General features: G+C 38.1%; 1 protein-coding gene across 1 annotated transcript in view; it reads right to left on the bottom strand.

Annotated features, from left to right (window-relative positions):
• Positions 1-25788, bottom strand: part of LOC145677498 (uncharacterized) — a 41854-nt gene that overhangs the window by 4764 nt on the left and 11302 nt on the right. The window contains exons 4-5 of the mRNA XM_081747976.1: positions 20996-21192; positions 10149-11760 (exon numbers count right to left, since the gene is read on the bottom strand). Coding sequence (XP_081604102.1) covers positions 10149-11760; positions 20996-21192 — 1809 coding nt within the window. The remainder of the gene's footprint in view (positions 1-10148; positions 11761-20995; positions 21193-25788) is intronic.

Raw genomic sequence — 25788 nt, 5'->3', positions numbered from 1 at the left:
TATTATGCAAATTAAAGTTTCGTTTAACTGAATTAATTAAGCTTGCTTAAAATTACACATCCGACAGGCAAAAGATCTTAGTCATTTAATGTATTTCATTTCAACAGAAAAGACTGGTTGACTGAATAAAATACTCTAACCTAAAAGACATACTGAAGGTACATAATAACACTAAAATAAAGATTGGCAGTTAGATCCCTTGTCATAAAGTTAACCCTCCAGTGCATGGTTTTGCCATCTGGTTACGTTTTATACATCTTGCTATAGCCGCAATAGTACAACTCCAAACTGCTATATCATGCTTTTACTACGGTATGCTCTGCTGTCGTTCTAATTGTAATTTCTCCCATTAGATCTCATGTACCTGCATTTTGGTAGCGCGTAAACAATTAATAGTAATATAAAAAGAAAAATAACAATTTTAAAAAATCATGCACTGTAGGGTTACAACAATTTAATTTTTGTAAGAAAGGCTCTGTTACTTTTATTTTAAGTTGCTGGAAGACTGTCACTCTTCCGTATTTCACATTTTGAATTCATTGCAACAAATGTCGATCGATTTCTTACACTATAATTCAGCACTCTTATTCCGATATTTTAAAGCAATATTCACTACTATATTTGTTGTTCAATACCATTTGAAACTGTGAATAAATTTACTTCTTTCCAATAGCGATTGAAGTTCTCAATAAGTTAACCAATACTCGTAGTCATATGAATAGTAAGTACTATTATTATAATAAAAGGAGAAAAACTTAGGTATAAAAGCAGCATTTCCCTATTTTGCATATTTTGCTGCATTTTCCCTTATTTTCAAAGGCAGTGTAAACTCTATTCCCCAATGTGAGTCTCTGTAATAAGCTGTTAAAAAATATTAAGCATCTACCTCAAGAAAGAAATGGTATGGTTACTCACGAACTAGACTTTGTAGTGAAGTGGTTAGCAGATTTAGTGGTGAAGTGGCTCGTACTATAAGCCAGAGTCGTGTTAAACTTTTGGTTCAGTACCGCATTATTAACATCAATGTAGTAATAAGAAACAAAATTATTCTACATATTAATTCGTACAGATTAAGAATACGTGGCTCGAGCCGGGTTTTCATCTTGTCACTAATCAAAATGCGTATCCTAAGGGAGAGTGCGAGGGTTCAAACTGCATGCCACAAATAGAGTAGAGGAGGGCTCACGATCCTCTCGAAGGTAGGATCATGAAACTGGGCATTTCAAAACCTCATTGAAAATAAGTGGACACGTGCCCCACGTTTTAATAAATTCCGCTTCTAAAAGGGAGACGAAGGCAATTTTCGGCTTTCTATTTCTCTTTCTTAGAAAAAAACATCGAGCTGTTAGAAATGAGATTCTAAACATAGTGTTTCCATCGAGCTGAGTTATCATTTCACTTGGAAAAACCTATCCTAAGAGGAGAAAAGAAATTTAACTATTCTGCGTAAAACATTATTTCTGCGCGCGGAACAACTATTTTATAATAATCATCATAGGTATTCTGCCCTTACTGGCAGGTCACTTGCAGTAGCTGAGACGCTTCCATGCTCCACGGTCCACCGCTAACCTCTTCGTCTTCAAGTATGATCTTTCTATTTTTGTATCATCCATTAAGTATAAAAAAATGAAATGAAATCTGAGTTTTACGTCCCACGATTATGCCGGTTAGGCTAAAGGAGACGATGATGATGAATAATGAATGAAATGGTGGGATGAAGAAAGTGGGAGGAAACGGGAGAACCCCGAGAAAACCCATGCACACGATATTTGTCCACCACAAAGTTCACTTGGCGGAGACTGGGATCGAGCCCGGGACCCCAAGCACCAGAGGTGAACGCTCTACCACTGAACCACCGCGGCCTCCTTCATTAAGTTTAGTTTCCTTCGCCCCCTCCCTCTTTCTCGCCACCATACCCTCTAGGGCGTCCCTCATGATACAATTTCTTAGGCAATGTCCCAACCAGTTTCTCTTCCTCTTCTTAACAATATCTAAAAGCGTTCTTTTCTCCTCCAGCATATCTTAACACCCTCTCATTCGTTTTCCGCTCGACCCAACTAATTTCTTTCTATTCTTCTCCAGACCCTGATTTCGAAGGCTTCCAGTCGTTTTTCATCACTTTTACGTAATGTCCACGTTTCCACCCCATACAGTACAACACCCCACACGAACCATTTTATGAGTTTTTTTTTTTCTCAACTCTTTATTCAATGTCCCACAAAACACTTTTCTTCCTCCTAAAGGCTGCTTTCGCCATTCCTTTACTTGCTTTTATTTCACGTTCGCACTTCATATCATTGCTAAGAATATTACCCAGATATCGAAAACTATTCACTTGTTCTATTTTCTCCTCTCCCACTTTTATATGACAGACCTCTTCGTTCCAATCACCACGGCTTTAATCTTTCTAACATTTATTTTCATTACATATTCTTCAAAGCCCATCCTCAGGTTTTCTAACATTTTATTGATTTCTGCAACAAGCGCCATATCCTCTGCAAATCTTATGAACCTAATCATTGTACCTCCTACCGAAATGCCATCATTTTCCCCAGATAGAGCTATTTTATATTTCATAAAATTATTGCTTTTACAAACATTAGGTATGTATGCAAAGGAAGACGAGCTAGAAAACCACGCACCAATCTCTGCTAAGTAGTTACTACAAGCTAATTTTGTATCTATTTAGCTTCAAGGCAAGATGAAACTGGAGATCTCGAGCGGAGATGCGTCCAGAGAAGGAACCACGTTAGCAAGAGAGAGTACGAACATGAGGGGAGACAAATGCAGAAATCATCCACCAACCTGCGCTAGGTGGTCACTACTATCATAGTTAGTTTTGCGCTACAAAGAAACTTAAGTGAGTCTACTCATTACCGTTATAAAGTGTAGTTTATTACAAATGCACAGTAATAAACCACACTTTTTAACGCTAATGACCGATGTTTTGCGCCTACATAAACAAGCTCCTTAAATTTGTTAGTAAATTGATAGATTTTACAATAATTTTCCGAAACCCGACACCATATGCTTAACCTGCACCTATTACTTACTGTAAATACTGATAGCTACTACAACAACAAGTGAGTAACAAGAAAATCGCATACATGTACAGATTGAAATTTGTTTCGATTTAGGCGGCAAGGAAGTAGGCTTAATATAGAAGGAAGCTGCATTTACAGAATTTCGGGAAGTAGAAGAATGTTTAGTTTCGGATTTCGTGCACTGATAGCAGAAGATATGAATTATTCCTGATATTAATAATGTTAACAGCTTATTTACACTTCTCAGTTGCTGTTTTTGGCATTCCATTAATCATGCGCTCTCAGAGAGGAAATAAAACGAAGCACGTGCCTGCCAAGCAATCGGAAGTTAGTCTGACCAACGATCTTCAGTAATACAGGCACGCTGCACGCACACAGCAGTCACAGTTTATCCAGGTCGAAGAAAATGGAGGTATCATGCAGCTTGTTAAATGAGTGTTTGTTGCATGACTTTAAAGTAAGCATGTCAGCTGCCATATCCAGTTGCAGCATATGCCAGGCATTTAGTCCGTCTCTCTTAGCATAACGGGCATAACGTGGGACGTTAAACTGGGTACCGCCAGGCACTGATTTCAGAAATTTTGTTCGGGAAATGTGAGCCTTTCGAATGAACCACGCAGTGGACGACCACGTGTTTGGATGATGATGCTCTGAAAGCAGCCATCGAGGAGGGTAGTGGTCTAACGTGAGATGAATTTGTAAAAAGGTTCCATGTTTCCGCTGAAACAGACAGACCTGCATGGGATAGGGGAGTCATACAAGTTAAGCAAGTGGGTATCCCACACTGTGTCGGCAGCAAACAAGAAACAACCAGTGACAGTTTGTTTATTTTGCTCATTTAGCATCTGAACACACCCATCTTTGACCGCTTGCTCACTGGTGACGAAATGTGGGTCCTCTATAACACTCCCAAGCGTATCAGACATTGATTGTCGCCAAGTGACCCTGTTCCTCACACCTCAAGATCACCTTTGCAGCCGTGAAAGGTTATGTATCCTCTCTGTATGGTGGAATTGTCGGCAGGTAGTGCATCACGAGCTCCTTCCGCTTGGTCAGACCATCATTGCTCTTCACAGTTCAAAAGGGGGCACCGTGCATTGCAGCAGAAATCGGCATTGGTGAATCGCAAGGATGTGATGTATCTGCACGACAATGGCAAGCCACATGTGGCAAAGAGTACCTGAGACATCCTTCAACAACTTGGCTGGTAAACAATATGCCATGGATCATATTCATCGAACCTTAAGCCAACAGATTACCACCTGTTTTATTAGTTCGACAACCACCTTCGTGGGAGACCTATTGCTAACGAAGGAAACCTGCGGAATATACTCACGGACTTTGCTTCCACGAACGCCGAGTTTTATTACCAGTGTATTATGCAGCTCTAGGAACATTGACAAAAGATGCTGGACACTGATGGAGGTTACTTCGAAACCTAGAGGTACGTACCGTACATTGTATTGCTATTTGTTTATCAATTCTGCAGAAAGGCAAGACCTTCTTTGGTTATCTTTTATCTCTAATCTTAATTACAAGATGTAAAATTATATATATAATTTACATAAGCCCCTGAGATCTTCCTTGTTTTTAAATAGCTCAATGAAACACGGATCAGCCTATCAGTAAAGAAAAATTAGATCTAATTATTATTTAACGTTCAATTCTCGAGTCAGTATCAACATCAGTTCTCAGAGGTTCTATGAAAGGCTGCTTCACGCTACCAAAAGCCCTTGAGAGCTTCGTGGTGAGAACGCAGAAAAATAGCTAAGGTATGTACTTGAATAAAGTCAATAATAGATTTTTCATCTCGTATTTTCTTCTTTTCAATGAACAACCGTTTATATACCTGGTCATATGACCTCAACTGCAATCAAACAGTTAACATTAGGTTGGAGGAGTACATAAAACACAAGAAAATTTTCCGAAGACAGAAAGGAACCAGATAATTCAGATAAAACACGAAATTCAATCCCACAAACACATCATGAGAAAAGAAAAGGACAGAAGACAGCTAAAGCTGATTCAAATAAACCGAAAGTCGACTGGAGAAAAGAGTTCAGTAAATAAAGCTCAGGAATTGTAACTATTATTCTGCTTACAGGTTTCTGCAATTCCTGAATATTTAGGAGTCCAAGCTTTTGATTCTCCCCTGGAGTCTTGGTCACGGAGGTTAAAAACAGGAAGAAAAAGAACAGAAACATCAAGGAATACAAAAGGAATGGACTTAACCCTTTCGGGACCAAGGGGTTTTTGGGGTATTTTTTAGACTTACAGTCAAGCAGCTACTGCATCGTCACTATTTATCCTAGGATCATGGTTCATACCTCATTCTCTTCAGAATGGAGCTGGCTTTCAAATGGTACCACTTGCATGCTCATACCATATACCAGGACTGGGAAAAATTATGTCAAAGGGAGAATTTCGGAGGGAATTTTTTTCACACTTTGGACCCCCCTGGAACGGCCCTGTGTGAACGTAGACATTTTTAAAAAATCTGATAAATAGTACTTGGTATACTGAATGTGTGTGCCAAATTTCAAGTTTCTATATTGAATACTAAGGGAGGGAGAAATTTTATCAAGAATTCCCACAATGCCCCAAATTACCGCAAAACACTATGATCTCAGGTAAAAAATTCCTGAGACATCCCTACCCTAGGGGTCATGTTTCGCCCATCATTCTCTTCAGAATAAAACTGCCTTGGGTAAAAATATCCCTTTTTTCAACCCTTTGCCTCTCTGGATCCCCCCCCCCTATTTTGACTCAGAAATCTGAAAAAAAAAAATCTGGTAAATACTACTCGGTGGACTGAATGTTTGTGCAAATTTTCAACCTTTTACGTGCAAAAATAAGCCCGCCAAAAAATAATGAACATAGGCTTAATAAATGAAAATATATATTTTAGAATTATGACGTCATCACCTCCTAAGTCTCGACGCAGGAAGGTGTGAAACCATACGTAAGGTCTTCTACAATGCCTCTGGACTTGGAGAAAAAAAAAAAAAAAAAAGAGAGAGAGAGAGAGAGAGAGACGAAAAAGCTCAAATAGTAGAGGTATAACGCAATGTACCATGAAACACCCGTATGGTACAAATTGTACCATATGAGCTCCAAAGGGTTAACAAGGGGAAAGCTGTGTTGTACAGAAAACACATTGTCAAGTGCACCAGCGATCTGCAGATGATGTTGAAGCAAGTTGAAATATGGCGGAGTCAATTTGTGCACCCTCCCTGATTTTTGTTGGAATGTTGCCAACTCATGTTATTTTTATTGTTATGCCAGTGCTGTGAAAATTTTGTAATAACCGCCTCCCATTCGTTACTCAGCCATCCATTGTCTAGATTTTTTTTTTTTTTTTTAAATGAATAAATAAATTTTCAAAATCCACTCTCTTCATTTCATGTCTAGCTTGAAATAAAATTTCTGAATCTTCTACCCTGTGTTGCGCTTCTTTTAAATGTTTCGATAAACCTGACACCAGACTTTCCACTTTTGAATCTCTAATCTATTCCTTTACTCAGACTTTTAAATTTCTTTCCGTTTTGCCTACACAATTCTCTTGGCAATTGTGTTTTATTTCGTAAATACTCGATTTTTCATTGGGATCCGTGTAATAACTCTTAAATTGGGTGATGTTCTTTTCCAAAGGTGGTTTTAAAGTGTTCGAAAACCGCATTATGTGTAGATTCTCAATGCAGTTGTCAATAAAAATGCAGTTGTCAATAAAAAAAATAGACAATCCACTCCATTTCTAATCCTTTATGTCGGTTTCAGATTTATCGGAACACATTCCTTTTAACTCGATTATACCAATTATTTAACAATGAAGCTGGGTACCCGTTCGGATTACCCAGTTTCATAAGGTATTCAATCTGTCTATAAAATTGTTTTTAAGGAAGTAAGACGTATAGCACGCAAAAAGAAATTCTTCCAAATATTTGCTTTGGTACCTTTTGAATGTGCAGATTTATAATTAATGTACTATGTACCTGCTGTTGGTTTGTGATGAACCCTGGTGATGAATTTGTTATCTCTTCTTATATTAAGGTCTAGGTACGTAAGAGTACCGTCCTTTTCTTTTCTCAACCGTGAATATCAAATTTTTATGATTATTATTTAATTGTTTTAATAAGTAAACCAGTTGTGAATCGTCCTTGTACTAGAAAAGTTCATCAACAACATATCTATAATATCAAATCGTACCAAGTTTCCATTCTTTCAAAATTCTACTATCAACCATATGAAGTACTAGTTTAGCTAACAATGGTGATAAAGGGTTTCCCATAGCCACACCTTCAACTTGATATATATTACCTTCAAATGAGAAAATGTATTTAAGGCAACATTCAAGATTAAGAATTTCATTCACTTCTGGAGTACTAAGGTTTTTACTGTACAAGATGTCAGTAACTGATTCAGAAACTAACTGCAAAGGAATGGATGGATACATGTAAACTACATCAATTGATGCTATTTTGACGTTATTTGCATTAACTAAATTACATATTTGTTAAAGAATTGGCTGTCAGAACACAAAAACCGGTGTATTAAAGGGAAAAAATATGTAAACAACTATAAACATGTTGATGTACTAAGACGGATACAAGAATAAAAATGTAAAAAAATACAGCTTTTCGTACAGCTTTAATACCAACTTTGAAAAAGAACATCAATCAATTTAACAGTTATTGCACGGATCCCAATGAAAAATCGGGTATTTACGAAATAAAATACAGTTGCCAAGAGAATTATATAGGCAAAACGAAAAGAAATTTAAAAGTCCGAGTAAAGGAACACATTACAGAGTTTCGAAAGCGGAAAATCCGGTGTCAAGTTTATCAAAACATTCCAAAGAAGCGCAACACAGGGTAGAAGATTCAGAAATTTTATTTGGACCTAGCAATGAAATGAAGAGAGTGGATTTTGAAAATTTATTTATTCACTTTAAAAAAAATCTAGACAAGGGATGGCTGAGTGACGAATGGGAGGCGGTTATTACAAATTTTTTTACAGCACTGGCATGACAAAAAAGGCAACATTCCAACAAAAATCAGGGAAGGTGCACAAATTGACTCCATTATATTTCAGCTTGCTTCAACATCATCTGCAGATCGCTGACGCACTTGACAACGTGTTACAACACAGCTTCTTCCGTGGTAAGTCCGTTCCTTTATATTCCTTGATGTTTCTGTTCTTTTTATTCCTGTTTTTACCCTCCGTGACCAAGATTCCAGGGGGGGGGGGAGTTGAAAGCTTGAAATACTAAATATTCTGGAATTACAGACACTTGTAAGCAGAACGGTATATACTAGTTTGCACGTTGTTGTGCGAGCATTCGTCCATTATATACTACTTCTAGGTACGTAGTTTCCTTCGCGTACATAGTTATGTTTCGCAACTGTACGAAAAAGTAAATGGAAAGGAAAATACAATGCAACCATTTAATCATGCACGTCACGATACTACACACTATAATTCCACTATGGACTGCAATATCGTCAGTCAAGTTTGATTTGGTTCATGGAATGTAGTTATACACAACGAGTAATGTTTTACTGATAAGCACGTAGCCAACACACCTAGACAAACAACTAACTTTCAAAAATTGCTAAAACGTGGATAATCAATATCAAAGTGCTCAAGACAAATGACAGTAATAAATGATTACCAGTTATATTCGGTTAAGATTCTGGTATGGAGCGTGGCACTTTACGGATCAGAAACGTGGACACTGAGAAAAGCTGAAATATCTAAGCTGGAAGCATTTGAAATGTGGTGTTGGCGCAGAATGCTGCGCATGTCATGGGCGGAAAGGTAAAGGAATGAAGATGTACTAAGGAAGCTAACGAAAGACGACAGATAATGTAAATAATAGGAAAAAGAAGAAACAGCATGCTTAGCCATCTTTTCGGCCCTCCGATCGGATCACCGTGTTGATAGAGAGAAAGGGGCAGAGGAAAATCAGGAAGAGGAAGACCAAGGATAGTACTAGATGCATTTACGAAGAGATCTTATCAAAGGATAAAACATCTCTCCGAAGGAAGAGAAAATTTTAAAATTTCCATATTGCCCGTCAACCTATGGTTGACGTGAGAAAGACGATGACGTAAAAAACATTGAAAGCTGCGAGATTTTCGCTCTACGAAGTATACCAATAGTAGCACAATTTATATTAACTTTGTGATTACTACTGTTATTCGCAATAAATAAATAAATATATAAATTTAAAAAATAAAAACTCAGAAGACAATGAAACTCATAAACGCTGCTGGTGCTATTTTGTTATGTACCTAATTGTTATTTGTAGAGTACAGTAGAGTAAGATATTGGCTGCGTCAACGGCTGTGTCTTTTTGCACCGATAAGACGACCTGGTTTAATCACAACAACAAATGAAACACGAAATCCACAATAATAAAACTAGGAATAAGTTGACATTAAAAAAAAAAAAAAAAAAAAAAAAAAAAAAAAAATCCACTAAAATTAGATTGCATGCAAAATATCAAGCTCTTTTAAAACTAGCAGCAGGCCAGCGAGAAAACTTGTGTCGTCACCAAGAAGCAAGTTCAGATTTTCAGGAAGATTGTAACGTTGTCGATGTCGAGCCAGAACGGGGCTACTGACAAGATGACGAATAGATAAAAGGTCTCAACAAAAAACTGGAGCTGCAACTACACGTAAAAGATCCGTATGCGTCAAATGACTGTGTCCACTATGCAGTCGAATCAAAAAGTTATTTCTTCGCGACGAGACTTGGGAACTAGAGGTCCAGACTCATAAGCGTGGTTTAATGGCATGCAATTTATTTTCATGTGCGAGATCCCATTCTGACTGTCATTGCTGTAAAAGACGAGAGATGAACACTGGGTAAAGATCAGTGCAAGGGAGAGGCGTCACGATGCAACACCTTGAAGAGCTGCATCTTTTGGAACAGAATCCGCCTGCTGTTCTGTGTATTTCTAATATATTTTGCTAATAAATAAATAAATAATTTAAAATAACAAAAGTTCCATAGATAATACACTTAACCATAACTATGTACAAATAACCGTGTCGCTACCTTATTACTTGGTATGATCATTAATATACTACAAGGACTTACCTGTTACAATGTCATTTTCCTTCTCGATTGTCGTTTCTTCCTTGACAATAGGTTCAGCCTCATTTTCTTTCATTTCTTTTTCTTTAACCGTCTCCTTATTGGTGTTCTCTTTGTTCACTTCCTTCTTCGTCGCCGTCAACTTTACTTCCTCTTCCTTTGATTGTCTTCTTACCGTAGGCGATTGCTGAACGATTCTCAATCGCGACAGGGAATGGTTCGCTGCGAGATCGTCCATGCGACTTCTTGTAACGCGAATATTCTTCACAGTTTCCACTTTCTTCGCTAGCCTCGTCATTCGAACAAGTGTGCTGGCTATAGTCTCGGCACCCAGCATACTAAATGCAGAGAGCTCTTGTTTTGTTTCTCTAGATCTATGCGGGCTTGCACTTGCCGATCTGGTTTCTTTAAGTTTCGAAACACTGGAGCTTCCAACGGATTTCGCCCTCATAGTGGAAATGGGCGTGCTTGAGGCTGATTTCGACTGAACTCTTTCATTTTTGGCTTTTGGGGTGTTATTACTAACTCTGGGCTCATCTTTACTTTTTACATTTGAATCTTCCTTTAATTTAGCACCACTTCCCGTCACTTTTGTAACAGTTTTATTCGTTGTATCTTTGCTAGTAGGTGTAGAACACTGATTTTGCTCTAAAGACGTCTGTTTCTTAACTGGCTCGCTTTTCCCTCTCAAATTTCGTTCCGTGTTATCTTGCTTTTCGATATATTTCACAAACTGAGGCGCTTTCTCCTTTTCACGATGCACTTTCGTTACATGTGCCACACAATCATACTTGGCAAAGCATTTGTAGGAGCATTTCATACACTGGTATCGGTTCCACCCGATATGTACTGCCACATGACGCCTTAAATTAGCCATTTTCTGAAATTTCTTGTGGCAAGGTAAACATTGAAGCTTTTTTATATTGATTAGCGACAACATTTTCTTTTCCATCACAGGTGATAAAATATGTTCTGCTTTCAACGTTTTGTTATCATCTTTAGTTTCTGCCTCTTTGCTTTTAATGTCTGCTTTCGTTTTGACTGTCAACGATCCTGATTTATCGCTACTTGTACTTTCTTTCTCCGACTTTATACCAAGCACTGACCTTCTTTCTCTATTGTTGCTATTACTGTCCTTACTATTATTATTAGAATTATTCTGCGAGGATTTTGGAGTGGTTTGTTCAACCTTCTGATAATCTTTCCGTATCTGAATTCCAATTTTCTTCTCCGGAATATCTTGTCTTACATCAGGGGACACTGGTAAGGAGCCCGGTTGTTGTTTTGTTCTAATTATATCCAGTTGGGAGTGGTTGTGGTTAGATTGTGATTTCTGCATTCCCTTGTTATTGTTATTATTATTATTATTGTTGTTGTTGTTGTTTTGTCGTTGCTGGTCTGATTCTGTTGTTGGGTCACATTTTGATTTCTGGAGTACCTCTTGATGCTCTGATTCAGTTGGGTTACATTTTGATTTTGAAAGCATTTCGTGGTATTTATGACAATATTTTTGATGGGAAATAAAAGCAGATTTCCTCTCGAACCTTCGTCCACAACCTTCACATTTGCAACCGTCAGTTCCTTCTTCAAAAGGTCTCGCAGACGGCTTCCATTCCTACAATAAAAAAGCAAGACAATACTTTATAATGTTGTGCAAAGAATACATTTTGAACAATATCTACTTTATAATTAGTTATTGAAGGTACGGAACACATTACAATAATAATTAAAATTAACCTGAATAATATATATATATATTAAGCCAACATTTCAAGTGCTTCCCGTGGGCACTCTTCGCTGGGGTTTAGGCTTAAGACTTTGTTCTATGCAGATCTTTACATAGTTTTTTTTTTTAACAACAGTGGTGTGTGTATATATACACATTTTTTTTTTTTCAATATAGTATAATTTTGTTAGGCATTAACACCTACATCAAACTTGTTACTATATACATACTATAATACAGTGAAACCTCTACTAACGGACAACTCTATAAAGCGGACACCTCCCTTAACGGACATATTTTGTATTCCCCAAACACTGAAATAGGAAAAAGCATATTGACAAACCTCTCTAAAGCGGACACTCTCTAGTACGGACACGGACAGTCTTTTCTGTCTTTTATAGGTATTATTTACCTCCGTATTACGGACACTTTCCCTAGAAATAAGTTGGAAATTGTAGTAAAAATACATTTTTAGTAATTCATGCACGTGTCACCAAGGAAGCATTGTGACATTTTGTCCCCTCAAGTGTCTGCTCAGCAACCCAGAGGAAGCGTCTCTGTTTTAACAATACTCTTATATCCTTTGCTTGCATACCGCTCGCACCCAAGCTATTTTAGACACAAAAGTGATTGACAGTTGCACGCCGTTAGGGATGACACGCTATGCTACTGTCCCGTTGGAATCTCTAACCAACCAGAAGACAAGTTTAGTATTTTTTGGCCTCAGGTATGTATATTGTCTCAAAAAGGACACTTCAGGACTCCAATTACCCCACAAATCAAAGCGCCATACTGAAAACGAAGGAAGTACTGATAAGTGTAAAGTGCAGAGAACTATAATATTTCTATATTGTGCCTCGAACATAGAGTATTGGATGACAGAGAATAATGCATGCAATATTCGTAAATACGTGATTCATGCAAAAATATTTTTTCTAATTGTATATTATCTTGCTCACTAATTTACATAAAAAAATACTGAAACCTCTTGAAGGCGGACACCTCTCTAAAGCGGACAATTTTTGATTCCCCGCGGCTGTCCGCTTTAGAGAGGTTTCACTGTATTTTCTATAATGTTCTACAACATTTCAAAATGTTCTAGCATTATGTCGATGATGACTTTTCAAACCTTCTGAGAGATTTTTCTATTTCTTAAGGCACAAGGTTATAAAATTAAACTATATTACTTCTAAAGCTTGAAGCAGACTCTCTTCAGACCTGACACGGAAAATACAATTGGAAAGGCCATAAAGATACCAAAATATGCATTTACGAGATTCTGACTAAAGGACCTCGCACTTTTCTTATGGAAAGTGGCTTTCGGCTAATGTTGTTGAAACTTCGCTGGTTGATAGTTCTTAACATGTGGATCAAAAGTCTCAATGGGCACAAAGACCGAAATCCACTCCTTCCTCCCAAAAAAACGCCTACAAGTAGCTGGGGGGGGGGGGGGGTTGAACTAATTTCAGCATGTAAAACAATTGATTGTTTTAATCAACCCAACAAGGACCCCAAACAAGAACAGTTTTCACTATCAAACTACTCCACTTGACACCCCCACCCCACGAGTTACCCTACGGATTTTTCAGATTACTGTATTTTATAGTTGCACGTATGTGTTGAAATACCTACAGTTTTGGTATCACCGATATAATGGGTTTCCACGTATTGCTGATTACGAATCTGCGGTTAGTCGAATCTGCAACTCAGTTTTACGAAAGGGCAGGAAAATGTTTATTAATTAATTGTTTAGATAACTGTAGAAAGACGTTTTATGCAAAAAGGTTCGAGTAAACGTGTTGTTTATTTCAATGAAATCGAAAAAAAAACTATTCTTGTGGGTTTTGTTCGAAAAGTAATGTGTTTGCTTTAAAACTCCACCGAAGTTTAACATTGAGTATACCTATTGTAGCTATAGATATACACGTGTGTTAAGTGTAACAGCGTTTTACAGCTTTCATATTACTTTCGTGAAAAAACAAACGTTTTGTAGATGTCAACATAAATATTGCTTGTAGAAAATAACAAAAATAAACTACAGCTATATAAACAATTAATACTTGACCCGATTTCGAGAATGGAGTTACAGATTCGAATTCAGCGTGCAGAAAATACGTCTAAAACACCTATTCAATCATCGAGACCTCAAAGAGCCAATGGGAGGTCTGTGGTACCATTTATCACCACATGGTGGCGCAGGGCAGTACCGGGATTCCTGCGCATACGTCTCTACTCAAGGTTCCGCAATGCAACTAAGCATCAAGTTTTCATAGCATATGTAGCCAATGATGAAGATGACCAGGATTATGATCAAAATGTTATTCAAGGTTACTACTGTACATGTCAAAGCGGTGCTCGTACATTAGGTACATGTGCGCACATTGCAAGTGTCTTGTGGTATTTAGGCCATGCACGACATTTAGAGAATATTAGATATCCCGATGGCTCATTGCTAAGTACCACATTAGATGCTGCAAACCGAAATGATGAAAATAATGAACAGATAATTGATGAATTATTTTAACACCGTTTAGCATTAAGATATCTATGGTGGGTTTTGATAAAGGGCAAGGGTGCAGAATAATTCTACATGGTGGCTGAAGTATCAAGGAATGTTGCGTACTTAAACAGCGATCTAAAAACACTCTAGTCTACTACGATTTGTGGCTTCGACGTTTTTATTCACCCTATTGGATCTAAAATCTTGAATTCAAGTATTTTGACCTCAGATTCGTAACCAACGACCCAAAATACCCTAGTAAACAGCTATTTGTGGCTACATTCAGGCGTTTCGTGTTTTTGATCCGCCATATTGATCGTCCATCTTGAATTCTAGAACTCTCACCTCAGATTCGTAATCAGCGATACGTGAAACCCATTATATCGTTGGTGAGACCAAAACTGTAGGTATTTCAACACATACGCGCAACTATAAACTACAGTAATATGGAACATCCGTAAGGTAATTCACGGGGGGTGGGGATATGTGGGGAGGAAAGGGCGATGTCAAGTGGGGTAGTTTGATATTTTAACATGTGGTTGTTTGGAGTCCTTGTTGAGTTGATTAAAACAACAAATTGTTTTACATGCTGAAATCAGTTCAATCCCCCCCCCCCAGCTACTTGGAGGCGGTTTTTGGGGGGGAAGGAGTGGATTTCGGTCTTTGTGCCCATTGAGACTTTTGATCCACATGTTAAGAACTATCAACCACCGAAGTTTCAACATTAGCCGAAAGCCACTTTCCATAAGAAAAGTGCGAGGTCCTTTGCAAATTTTTGGATCTAGCTGGATAGTGGCAATTGAATTTAATTTACATGTAGACATGATAGGTGGGAAATCATGCTCCAAGTTTTGACTGAATTGGTACATTCACAACATGGTTATGGTTTGTTCAATATGGACTACCTGGGTTGCGTAAAGATTTTTTTTTTTTGTCTAACTCAAGCATGCTTAAGTGGCTAATTAATAAACTACTCTGAATCAGCATCAAAAGTTACCCAAGTATGCAAAAGATGACTACAATTTTCTAAAAAGCTGGGCAAACTTGGCACCTTTACATCTTCGCATAAAGAGTGAAGGTGAGTGACCTTTCTCTAAAAGGCTACATGTGTACAACCAAAGAAGATACTCAACTGAAACTTGACACATACAATACACAACCTTCCCACCAAATTTCATTAACTTTTAGAAATGGTGGGACCACCTTTGGAACTGGTCCCTTTAACACGGAATAGTTTATAGATAATTAAAGAATAATTCGTATACTTTTATATATATATATATATATATATATATATATATATATATATATATATATAAAAGAAAGCTTTTATAGAAAGAGTACTACGAAAGTTTGCAATACGACGCAATTATGTGTCGCAGGAGTCTGCTTCTTGGTGCATACTGAGACATGTTCATACTTGCACAGTAATCGATGGGCCAAGTTATTCATTAGCAGTTATAGTGTAATGTCTTGCTATGACATCTTAGGCACGGAATGAGATACAAGCAGTTTTGCGGTATAACTTCGCGCGTGATTTAACCGTACACCAGTGATTAGAAGAAATGACTCTTGCACTGGGTGATGTCTGTCCACATTGTACGACTATATTCAGGTGGTACAAATAATCCTAAAGGGAGGACGTTGAAACGGCGGGGAGGCAACGAACGTCAGTTATGGAGAAAAAAAATACTGCTGTTAGGAAAATACTTGAAGACATGCGAGTGATCCATCAGCTAATTGGCGATACTTAGAGCTAAATGCATCAGAAATTCGATCGATTCTGCATGATCATTTGCATGTGAAGAAACTATGTTGTCTCTGGGTGCCGCATGGTCTGACTGAAGAGCAAATGACACGATGTGTAACATGGTGCCGAGAGATGCTGCAAATAGCTAAGGGACAATCTCGATATGTGAACAACATCGTGACAAAGTATGGGTCTGATGTGGATACACCTGTAGCTGTCAGAAAATCCAGATCTGTAAAGAACATGATAGCTGTATTTTTCAAATCGAGAGAATTGTGGAACGTGTCGTTTTGCACACACGAAAGACAGTCACAATGAAGTAGTACACTGAACAGTGCTTCCCTAAAGTCATCGAATCTATGAAGAACTTACATCAAATTCAAGAACTGACACCTTGGCAATGCTCCAGCTCACCGTACGAAAGCCTGCACTGAATATTTGACCACTCCAGGATAAACTTCTTGAGCTCCTTCCTTATAGTCCAGACCTTGCTCCCTGCGAATATGCACTGTTCCCGTATACGAAAATGAAGCTGAAAGGAATGCGGTCTTCCAGTGATGAGGATCTTCTGAAGGCGTGGAACAACGAGAGTGTCTTACTCCCTAATGAAACTTAACAGATGTGGTTTAACGATTGGTTTCGGAGGATGGAAAGGTGTATTGAATGAGGTGGAAATTATTTTGAAAAATAATTTAAATAAAACTGTATCGCAAAACTTTGCATGTACCTTTTACGTGTACGTGTAAGTACACGGTTTATTTTCTAATTCGGTTTATTACTGATTCGAGCTCCCTCGTGGCTAAAAGGTTGGCATACGCGCCTTTGGCGTGAGACCCTGGTTCTATTCCCGTGGGAGCTCATGTGGTTCGGATTGCACGTTAAGCTGTGGATCCACGTCTCCTATAGCCTCGCTGCTGAAAGCAACACTAAACTCAAAAATCTAATCTAATTATTGATTCAATTAAGTTATTCATTAAATTACGGTGAATAATGTCGCGGCCTACAAAATACATTGGAAAATAGTGGTAATGTACGTGATGCAATCTGTTGGTGATTAGCGCTCCTTTAAACTCATCATAACTAATTTATATTGGTATGAGTTTCCTAGTTCGGATAATATCATGGATACAATAATAAGTACATCTTGTACGGTCCGCAGCAAAAAACCTGCAACATAAGCATGTAAGTTTATTGTGAAACGATGAAGTCTTTTGCTCCAAAATAAGTGTGCAGGGGAGGATTCTCCGAGGTTTCTCCACGCGTGATTCGTGCCACTTAGACGTTATGTCGATTCCCTGCTTTGTTAGGCGTAGTTTCACAATAAACTCACATGCTCATGTTGCAGGTTTTTGCTGCGGACTGTACCTTACAGTCCTTATTCTGAAATCTTGGTACACAAATCATATTATCTCAATATTCTCTGCTAATCCTTAATATACAATTCCTCATCTTGAACCTTCTTCCATAATCATAAAACCGTAATGTTATACAAATACCTAAAACTTAAACAACCTTGCCATCACTGACTTTTTATTCCCCTCTTAAATACTAAAACCCATGGCATTGAAACTTACCACTCGTCTACCAACCTACACTCAACTTTCCCCAATACATCCGATAAAGAAAAAATTTTGATATTACATTTTTTTATTTCTACTAAATTTTGAAATAAACGATTCAAAAACATAAAACCTGAATTATATCGAATTATCCACTTCACTAATTAACCATGTTATCAAGTACCTTGAAGTTATAAATCTTGATATATGTGTTTTACTTTATTGCCTAAATTCAATCGGGCACGCAAGGAAAAAGTGCCACAAATCAAGAAAGTTACACACATTTTCTTTCTATATAAAATCTTATTTATATTCCGCTCTCTGTGTGCTAAATATTTCATCCTGAGTTTCAGAGAATTCAGTTTTCAAAATCAAACCTATAAATGACTATTTTGTGTATGATGTTAGCTTAACACCATTATTCACAGAATCCGTTCTTCTTTACAGTTGTATCGTGTTAATTTTTTTGAAATAAGGAACTTGTGGACAACGTTTTAAATGTTCTATCTCTCGCATTTTAGCGATCCCTAAAAATGTTATAAATAGTTATAATAAAGTTTAGGTATATAGTCCAGATCAATTCAGACAGGCAAAGAAAAAAATGTCGTCTTGATAGTCTCAGATGTCCAGGACCTGGGTTCCTCGACAGCTGACGTAGGAACTGAAATAATCAGTACTGTCACGAGCTCTTAAGGCGTTATGAAGATGAGGATGAGAAGTTTCATATTGCTCTGCATGTAAAGTTATATTAACTTTCTTCTGGGATAAGGCCCCCACGTACACAGTGACTAGTGCCACCTACACCGACCTTCTTAAGAACCATTTGAAGCCAGCAATACGCACAAAGCGAAAGAGATTGGTGAGTGCAGGTGTTCTGCTTCCACATGATAACACCCGTTCTCATGCTTCAACGTAACAGCCGTTCTCATTCTGCTCGTGCAACCATGAAAACCATCGACCACCAAAGCTTCCCACATCCGCCATACTCGCCAGGTTTGTCAACATCAGGTTTCCGCATATTTGGTCCATTAATGGAGCGCCTTGGATGGCAGAAGTTCAAGTCTGATAAAGACGTCTAATCGGTGGTGCACGAGTGGCTGCAGCTTCGATTAACAGTATTTTTGTTACGCGGTATCGAAGCACTTCTTATCCAATGGCGTTAAGTGCACTGAACTGGGAGGGGACTATGTAGAAAAATAATGTAGAAGCAAAAATTCTCCTTGCAGTAAAACAGTGAGGAAAAATTACTTACTGTATGCATTTGATTCTCTCTCTTCGTTAATAAAAAATTTACAACTGGTAATTCAGATGCTATTAATGTGTATATAACGAAGTTAGAGTACTCGATAAATATGCATGGTATTACCGGGCAATCGGAATGATAATTTACGGAAAGAGATAATAGCATACAAGCTACAACAATGTACTCCAACTGAATCTCCGCACTAAGTACATGGAATCTATTTAATCTACTGGCTATTTATTTATTTATTTATTGGATTGGTGCGATTGAAATGTCCAGATTTTAAGTCTGGTGGAAAACTACCCTATGTAACGTAAACAATGAATGGACCGAAGTCACGCGTACATCACAAATTTCGTACATGTTAAGAAAGCAGACTGGCGTGCCTAGTCACAAGGCAGTGTATTCATGCACAGGGTCGAGTAACAGTACACCACAGAAAACACGTAAATGTGAATGATTTTCCTTTATGAGTTCAACCCATGACATTTTTTGCATTTAACCTTGGAAATAATCAGTAGCACATTTGAGTCCAGTGTTGCCAGGTTGGGCAAGACAATTTTTAAAGTGCCCCCGCTACCAAACTTTCAAACTGGGCGACATCTTACTTTTTGGGCTACTTTTAATTATCTGCAGACTATAACTCTTAAGAATGCGCTACTTCTTCTTCTTCTTCTTCTTTTTTTTTAATTTTTATTATGTAACTACGAATTATTAGTTTTATATAATACAATAGAAGTTTTGTTTGTTGAGTATTCTATTCACAACGGACAATAGTTTTACTAAAACTAAGATGCTCGATACCAGTTCAATTCTTGTTTTAGTAGTTTTTAATCTCCGCTTTAGATCTGACAGCACTAGACTTGCGCTACTGTAGTATCACTAACTGTGTTCCTGTCTCGGTTGATGCATGGGCTTAATAGTTACGCAATAAACATGATTACGCTAATTGTAACGCCAATAGTAACGCGGAGCTATATAAATATGAATATCACAAATTTAATTGTGTTACAAATTTAATTTAATTTGTCCATATTAACATAATGCGTAAGTAAAGTTACAATAAATCTTCCCGATAAAAGATTTAGCAAACGACTTATAGAAGTGAGGAATTACAGTGAAGAAACATACTATAAACGTTGTGACGTGTATTTCAGAGGCCAAAAAACTGACTTAAGCTAATATGTCTCCTTCAAAATCAGAAAAGTTGCCCATATATATTTTATCACTGCCTGCCCAGTTCATTGCACACTGTAGTTTTACTGCAACTGACGTGATATAGATTTTGCCCTCACACACCACCTCCAACATCCGAAACTGCAGTTGTCGTCTGACCATTGCCAACCCAGGCACCTGACTTATATATATATATATACAGTGGCGGATCTAAGGGGGGAGCTATAGGGGCTATAGCCCCCCCCCTTGACGCTCAGGTATACACTGGATAAAATGGGCTTCAATCCTGCTTTACACTGGATAAAACGGCAAAATGTGGTTTAGCCCCTCCCTTGATCATATTCTGGATCCGCCCCTGTATATATATATATATGTGTGTGTGGGGGGGGGGGGGCTACAAATAGCTCAAATTCGCTGCTTGTTGAGCACAATCTCGTTACTTTTTCATCTTCAGATCTGGTTACAATGTTTGGGCCAGGAACAGTCAATAGATGCAACATTCAGCACCGTTGGTTTGTAAACTTTCGTGCAGGTGACGTAACATTGAAAAATGAATCCCACGACCACAGACCAACAGCATTCTCTGATAAGTTCCTCAGGTATACCGTGGAAGCGGAACCCTCGGAACTGTTCGCACAACTGCAGACGGGTTAGGTATACATAATACCAATGTTGTTTGGCGGATTCGCGCAATTAGTACGGTCAAAATTGGTATATATAGGTGCCACATTAAGTTAACACCGGACAATGACGATTGTTCTGAGTGTACGAAATAACGGGAAGGTTTGAAAAATGATCAGGTTACAATTTTCCTGTAAGTAATGTTCGTCATTTTATATATATATATATATATATATATATATATATATATATATATAAAGAAGCATATTACAAACCTCTGTTATATCTTCCAGCCGATGCAGAACAATCTTTGGAGACCCCTTCGCTGTTATTTCTTCTAACCTCTTTGGCGGATGCTGCTGTGTTGAACTGTTATCTTTTTCTGTCTGAGGTAGCACGATCTTTTTCTTAAACGCCTTCTTCTTTATTGCGTCCCGTAGCTTCCGTACTTGCTCGCTTGATTTTCTGTGAACTAGAAAATGAATATTCATTTATTTATTCAGTTTACAATGACAATGAGTTGATAACAGGTTTATTATACATTCTTCGGGGTAACATATACGAGGGTATATTTAAAAGTTTGCGCCTAATACTGAAATACCGCACCGTTGGTAATAAGCTATTCATGACATACAGTGCCATCTATGGAAGAAGTAATGTATCAGTTTCACCTGTCTAGCTGCATCATTTCATTGGAGAAAGTCCTTTGAGTCGATTGCTGTTCGTTGAGCTTTCACACTGCATGACAATGCTCCAGTCCACATAATTGTTGTGACCAAGGCTAGGCTAAATCTGGGATGTAGGGTGAATGCTAAATCTTCTCGCGAAGGTAGTCTTTCACTACAGCCTTGGCGACAACAGCTGTATGGACTGGCGCATTGTCAACTACTATGTGAGCTCGCTCAACGCACATCGACCGATTCAAATAACTGCCTCCAACGAACTGATGCATCTAGACAGCTGACACTGATACATTATTTCTTCCATAGATAGCACAGCTTGGGTGCGATATTTTCTGAAAATACTTTTTTTTTTTTTCTGAAAATACGCTCGTATAGCCTACTTTAGTTGGGTTTGGATTTTTTGTAATGTCAAGGTACACTGGAGAAACAGAGAACCACTTCAAAAATACACTTCCAGAATATCAAAGCTAATAATTTTTCAACAAATACTTTACATAATATTTGTGATATTTGTAACTTACATAAAAATAAAAGCGTCATTAAATTCTCCGTGGTACGCGTTAACATTTTTAATTTACCGCCTTACTGTAATAAGAAGGAAGTTCCTTTTTTGACATTTGGCTGTTATACAAGGTGCGACTGAAAATTTCCTCAAAGTCATAACATTTACCTTAAATCCTCAATTCTACCATTACCACTAGGTTCGTATGTAACAATTCAGTCATGTTTCCGTTGTTGGAAGTCCGCTGGTTTTAGCGTGTTTTAAGAGCTGTTGCAATTTCGTTTGGATGGAGTGAAATGCTACCCTTTCATTTGGTAATTCTAGTATAGAGACGAATCGCAAAGAGCTAGATCGGGTGAGTACGATGAGTGATAAGTCAAGATTCCAAGTCTCTATGGATAAGTCAAGTAATTTCGCAGCTTCCGCTGTGAACCTAAGTGCAAGATTCCAAAACACATTTTTGGTTCCAAATATTTTCGCCTGCTAGGTAAATAAAGCATAGGCTATGTAGCTCACGTGCTTGGAATCTATCGGAAACAAATACTACCGAACTACTGGTGGAAAACATGTAATGCTTGATTCATCCACTACAAATATCATGGATTGTCTGTCTTCCGTCTTCAAGGATCACAAGATCATTTCCTGAGTTAAGCATTGTCATCCTCTACAGACTCCCGGTTATCTTTGAAACGCTTCACCTACTGAAATGTTTTTGCTTGGGTTAAAGCTTCCTCACCAAGAGCATCTTTCAGGATTCGGCGCGTTTCAGATGAAATTTTATTCCGATTTGAAAACAAAATTTTATGCAGATCCTCCGCTCCTCCAACGAAACCACCAAAAACTAAGAGTGCACTCACAACAATGTCACTTGGTAGATCCTATGCAAAAATACACATACCACGGGGAAATTAACCGCGGCAGTTCCTTCTGTCATTGATTTCGGTAGAATATTAAAATCCTCCGAAATATTTGGTAACACCTCGTACGAATGGAATCTAAGTTTTACGTCCCACGATTATGTCGGCTAGGCTAAAGGAGACGGTATTGATGAGAAATGAAGGAAATGGTGGAATTAAAAAAGTGGGAGGGAATGAGAACCCCGCGAAAACCCAAGCACAGTGTGCTTATCCACCACAAAGCTCACTTGGCGCCAGCTGTGATCGAGCCAAGGACCCCATGAACCACAGATGAACATTCTACCACTGATCCACCGCGGCCCCATGCATTTCGTATGAACTGCATAGATAGAATGCACATGAGACAAAGGACGAATTCTATATTTTTTTATATTCCTACACACATTACAAGTGCTCAATCTTGGCAACTTTCTGGCATATATCCAATCTGTGTCAGTAACACGGGTCAATAAAGTATGTCTCCAGTTCTTTGTCTCCTAACACTTTTACATTGTAGAAACCTGGTACACAAATTCACTACCTTAATTCTCGAAATTCACTAGTCCGTTTGATCGAACTATACCTATACCGTAAATGGTTCGACTTCTATATTCAAAATAATAACTGTTCAAACAGTCAATATTTAATTTCTAATTACAACCACTCTTGAGGAGTTTTGCTTCTATTTGAAATTAAATTAAATTTTTAGTTTTATGTCCCATGATGGTGTCCTTTAGGCTAAAGGATGATTAATCAAGATGAATGACAGTGAAAGAATCTATAGAATGAGAAAATGGGATGAAACGTTAGAACCTTGAGAAAACCCACAGACACAATGTGGCCTGGCATCGAACTAAGGAACCCTAGCACAAGAGATGGGATGAGCTTTCTATCAAGGTAAACACCGTTTTGCTCTATTTTCCTTACTCCCGCAGCAAGTTACAATAATTACAAATAAAATCAAATTCATTCATCATTTTACCTAACTGAAACCCTGATTCATCTACGACATGTCACAAAGACAAACAATTCAGAACATCTACCCTCTTAATCTAAATAAACAGAACATTTTCTATCATCTCCGTCGTCTTAAACTTCACTCTAAATTCCTGTAACATTTGTAGCACCAACATACATATACTAGAAGGCAATGAAACCTAAATTTTGATACTGTCCTTTGATTCCAGTACTAGTGGTGGGCACAAAAACAGTTTTTTTTTTTTTTAAATTTTCAACAAAACCGGTTCGGTTTTCTCCGAAACTGGTTCCGGTTTTTTTCCAAAATTTGTTCTATTTCTGACCAGAATAGTGTTTTGTTGTTCTCCGAAAACCGAATCTGTTTCCAATGTGTCTTCCAAAAGTTTTCACTGAAACCAGTTTCGGTGAAAACCGAATCGGCTTTGAAGAAAACCGAACCCGGTTTCCGGTGTTTATAAAAAAACATTTTTGCCCATCCCTATCCAGTACCTTAAACATTGTAAAACAGTGTATTTCGCAAGCTTTCTTTAAATAAGGACGAAGCAAAGGTTCATTACGACCCTTTACGATGACCGGAGTATGGATAATTGCAGTTATCTTGAAGAAAGAAAAAAAAAAAAATCACCTTTGATTTAGATACAAATGGAAAGTAGAATACCGTTTGAAACTACTTTTAACTAAGAAATATTATATGAATATACAAAATTTTTCACTTCAGAAATTATCGACTGTTGAAGACCACACATGCTATCCGACATATGAATAGCACAACAACGTTCACAGTTACATGCTTCCGTGGTGATTTTGTCTTGGTATAACTTTTGCGCCAACTTTCAGGTGGCACCAAAAACAAAAATCAAGGAGCATAAGATCCGGAAAATCGGGTGCTTATTAGATGGGTCCGCTCTGACCAATTAAATGATCATTCAGAAGCTGCTCGTCCAACTGCTGTCTAGTGATGAAAAGTTTGCAGGTGCACTATTCTGATGGGGAAAAAAGACAATCGCGTTCGATGTTCAGCAGTGACAAGTGTTCCTGAGTCATGTCCACACATTATGTTCCATTTAAGTCCCTTGGATGAAGATGGGTCCAACAATTCAAGAGCCGCATATCCCACGTACAAAAACCTTGTTCGACAACATGGGATCTTCATGCCCCGGACCAAATTCCGCTCTGCCTATTTTACCCGCCTGTTTGAGTCATTCTCAGTTAAAAAATGGCGTAAACGCAATTTTTGGTAGTTCACGAGTGGATCACTGATTTACTTCCGACATGGATGTCACTTTCGGGAATTGAACTTAAGTATCTTGATAAATGACGACTACCACTCTTTGCTTCCTCGACGGTCGAAGTCCTCAACCGTCCAGGACGTTCTCTATCCTACACAGATCCCATCTATTTAAACTTCTGCAATACCCACGAAACTGATGCTGAGGTAATGTTTTCTCTATCTGAATAACGGACGTTGAAATTCGATGAGACACTGTATTTCCTATTTATGAAAATACTTCAAAACGTCCTTCCAGGGTTAGGCCATATTACAAGTGTCATTTAACTCGAACTGGCAACACTGCTACGATTGGAGTGTCGTGTAGGCAAGAGACAAATGACGAACGTAGTGTGTTCCGTGGATGTGTACGAGTCAGTTCAACGATGCTGCGGACCCATATTACGGTGTGTGTGGCGAGTAGACATTGTTAAAGTGATTGTGTGTGAAATACTGCCCTAACGCAATGTTCACGCGTGCAGAACAGCGTGTGTTCATCAAATTTCAGGTGGCACCAAGGTGAAATGCTATGACGATTCACAGAGGATTAGTAGAGGCCTGTGGTGAAGCTGCTTTACCGTATCGGCCAGTGGCGATATGGGTTGCAGCATTTCAGGCGAGACGACAGTCAACAGACAAAATGCACGGTGGAGGGCATATGCGAACGGCTACGGACGAAATTCAATTTGCAAGACTACGGATACTGCTTGACGGTGATCGGCGCTGGACTTGTAGTGAATTG

This window comes from Thermobia domestica, unplaced genomic scaffold (assembly GCF_964235325.1).
Source record: "Thermobia domestica unplaced genomic scaffold, izTheDome1.hap1.1 HAP1_SCAFFOLD_956, whole genome shotgun sequence".
NCBI lineage: Eukaryota > Metazoa > Arthropoda > Insecta > Zygentoma > Lepismatidae > Thermobia > Thermobia domestica.
Note: the sequence above shows the minus strand (reverse complement) of the source record. Positions and strands in the feature narration are given on the sequence as shown.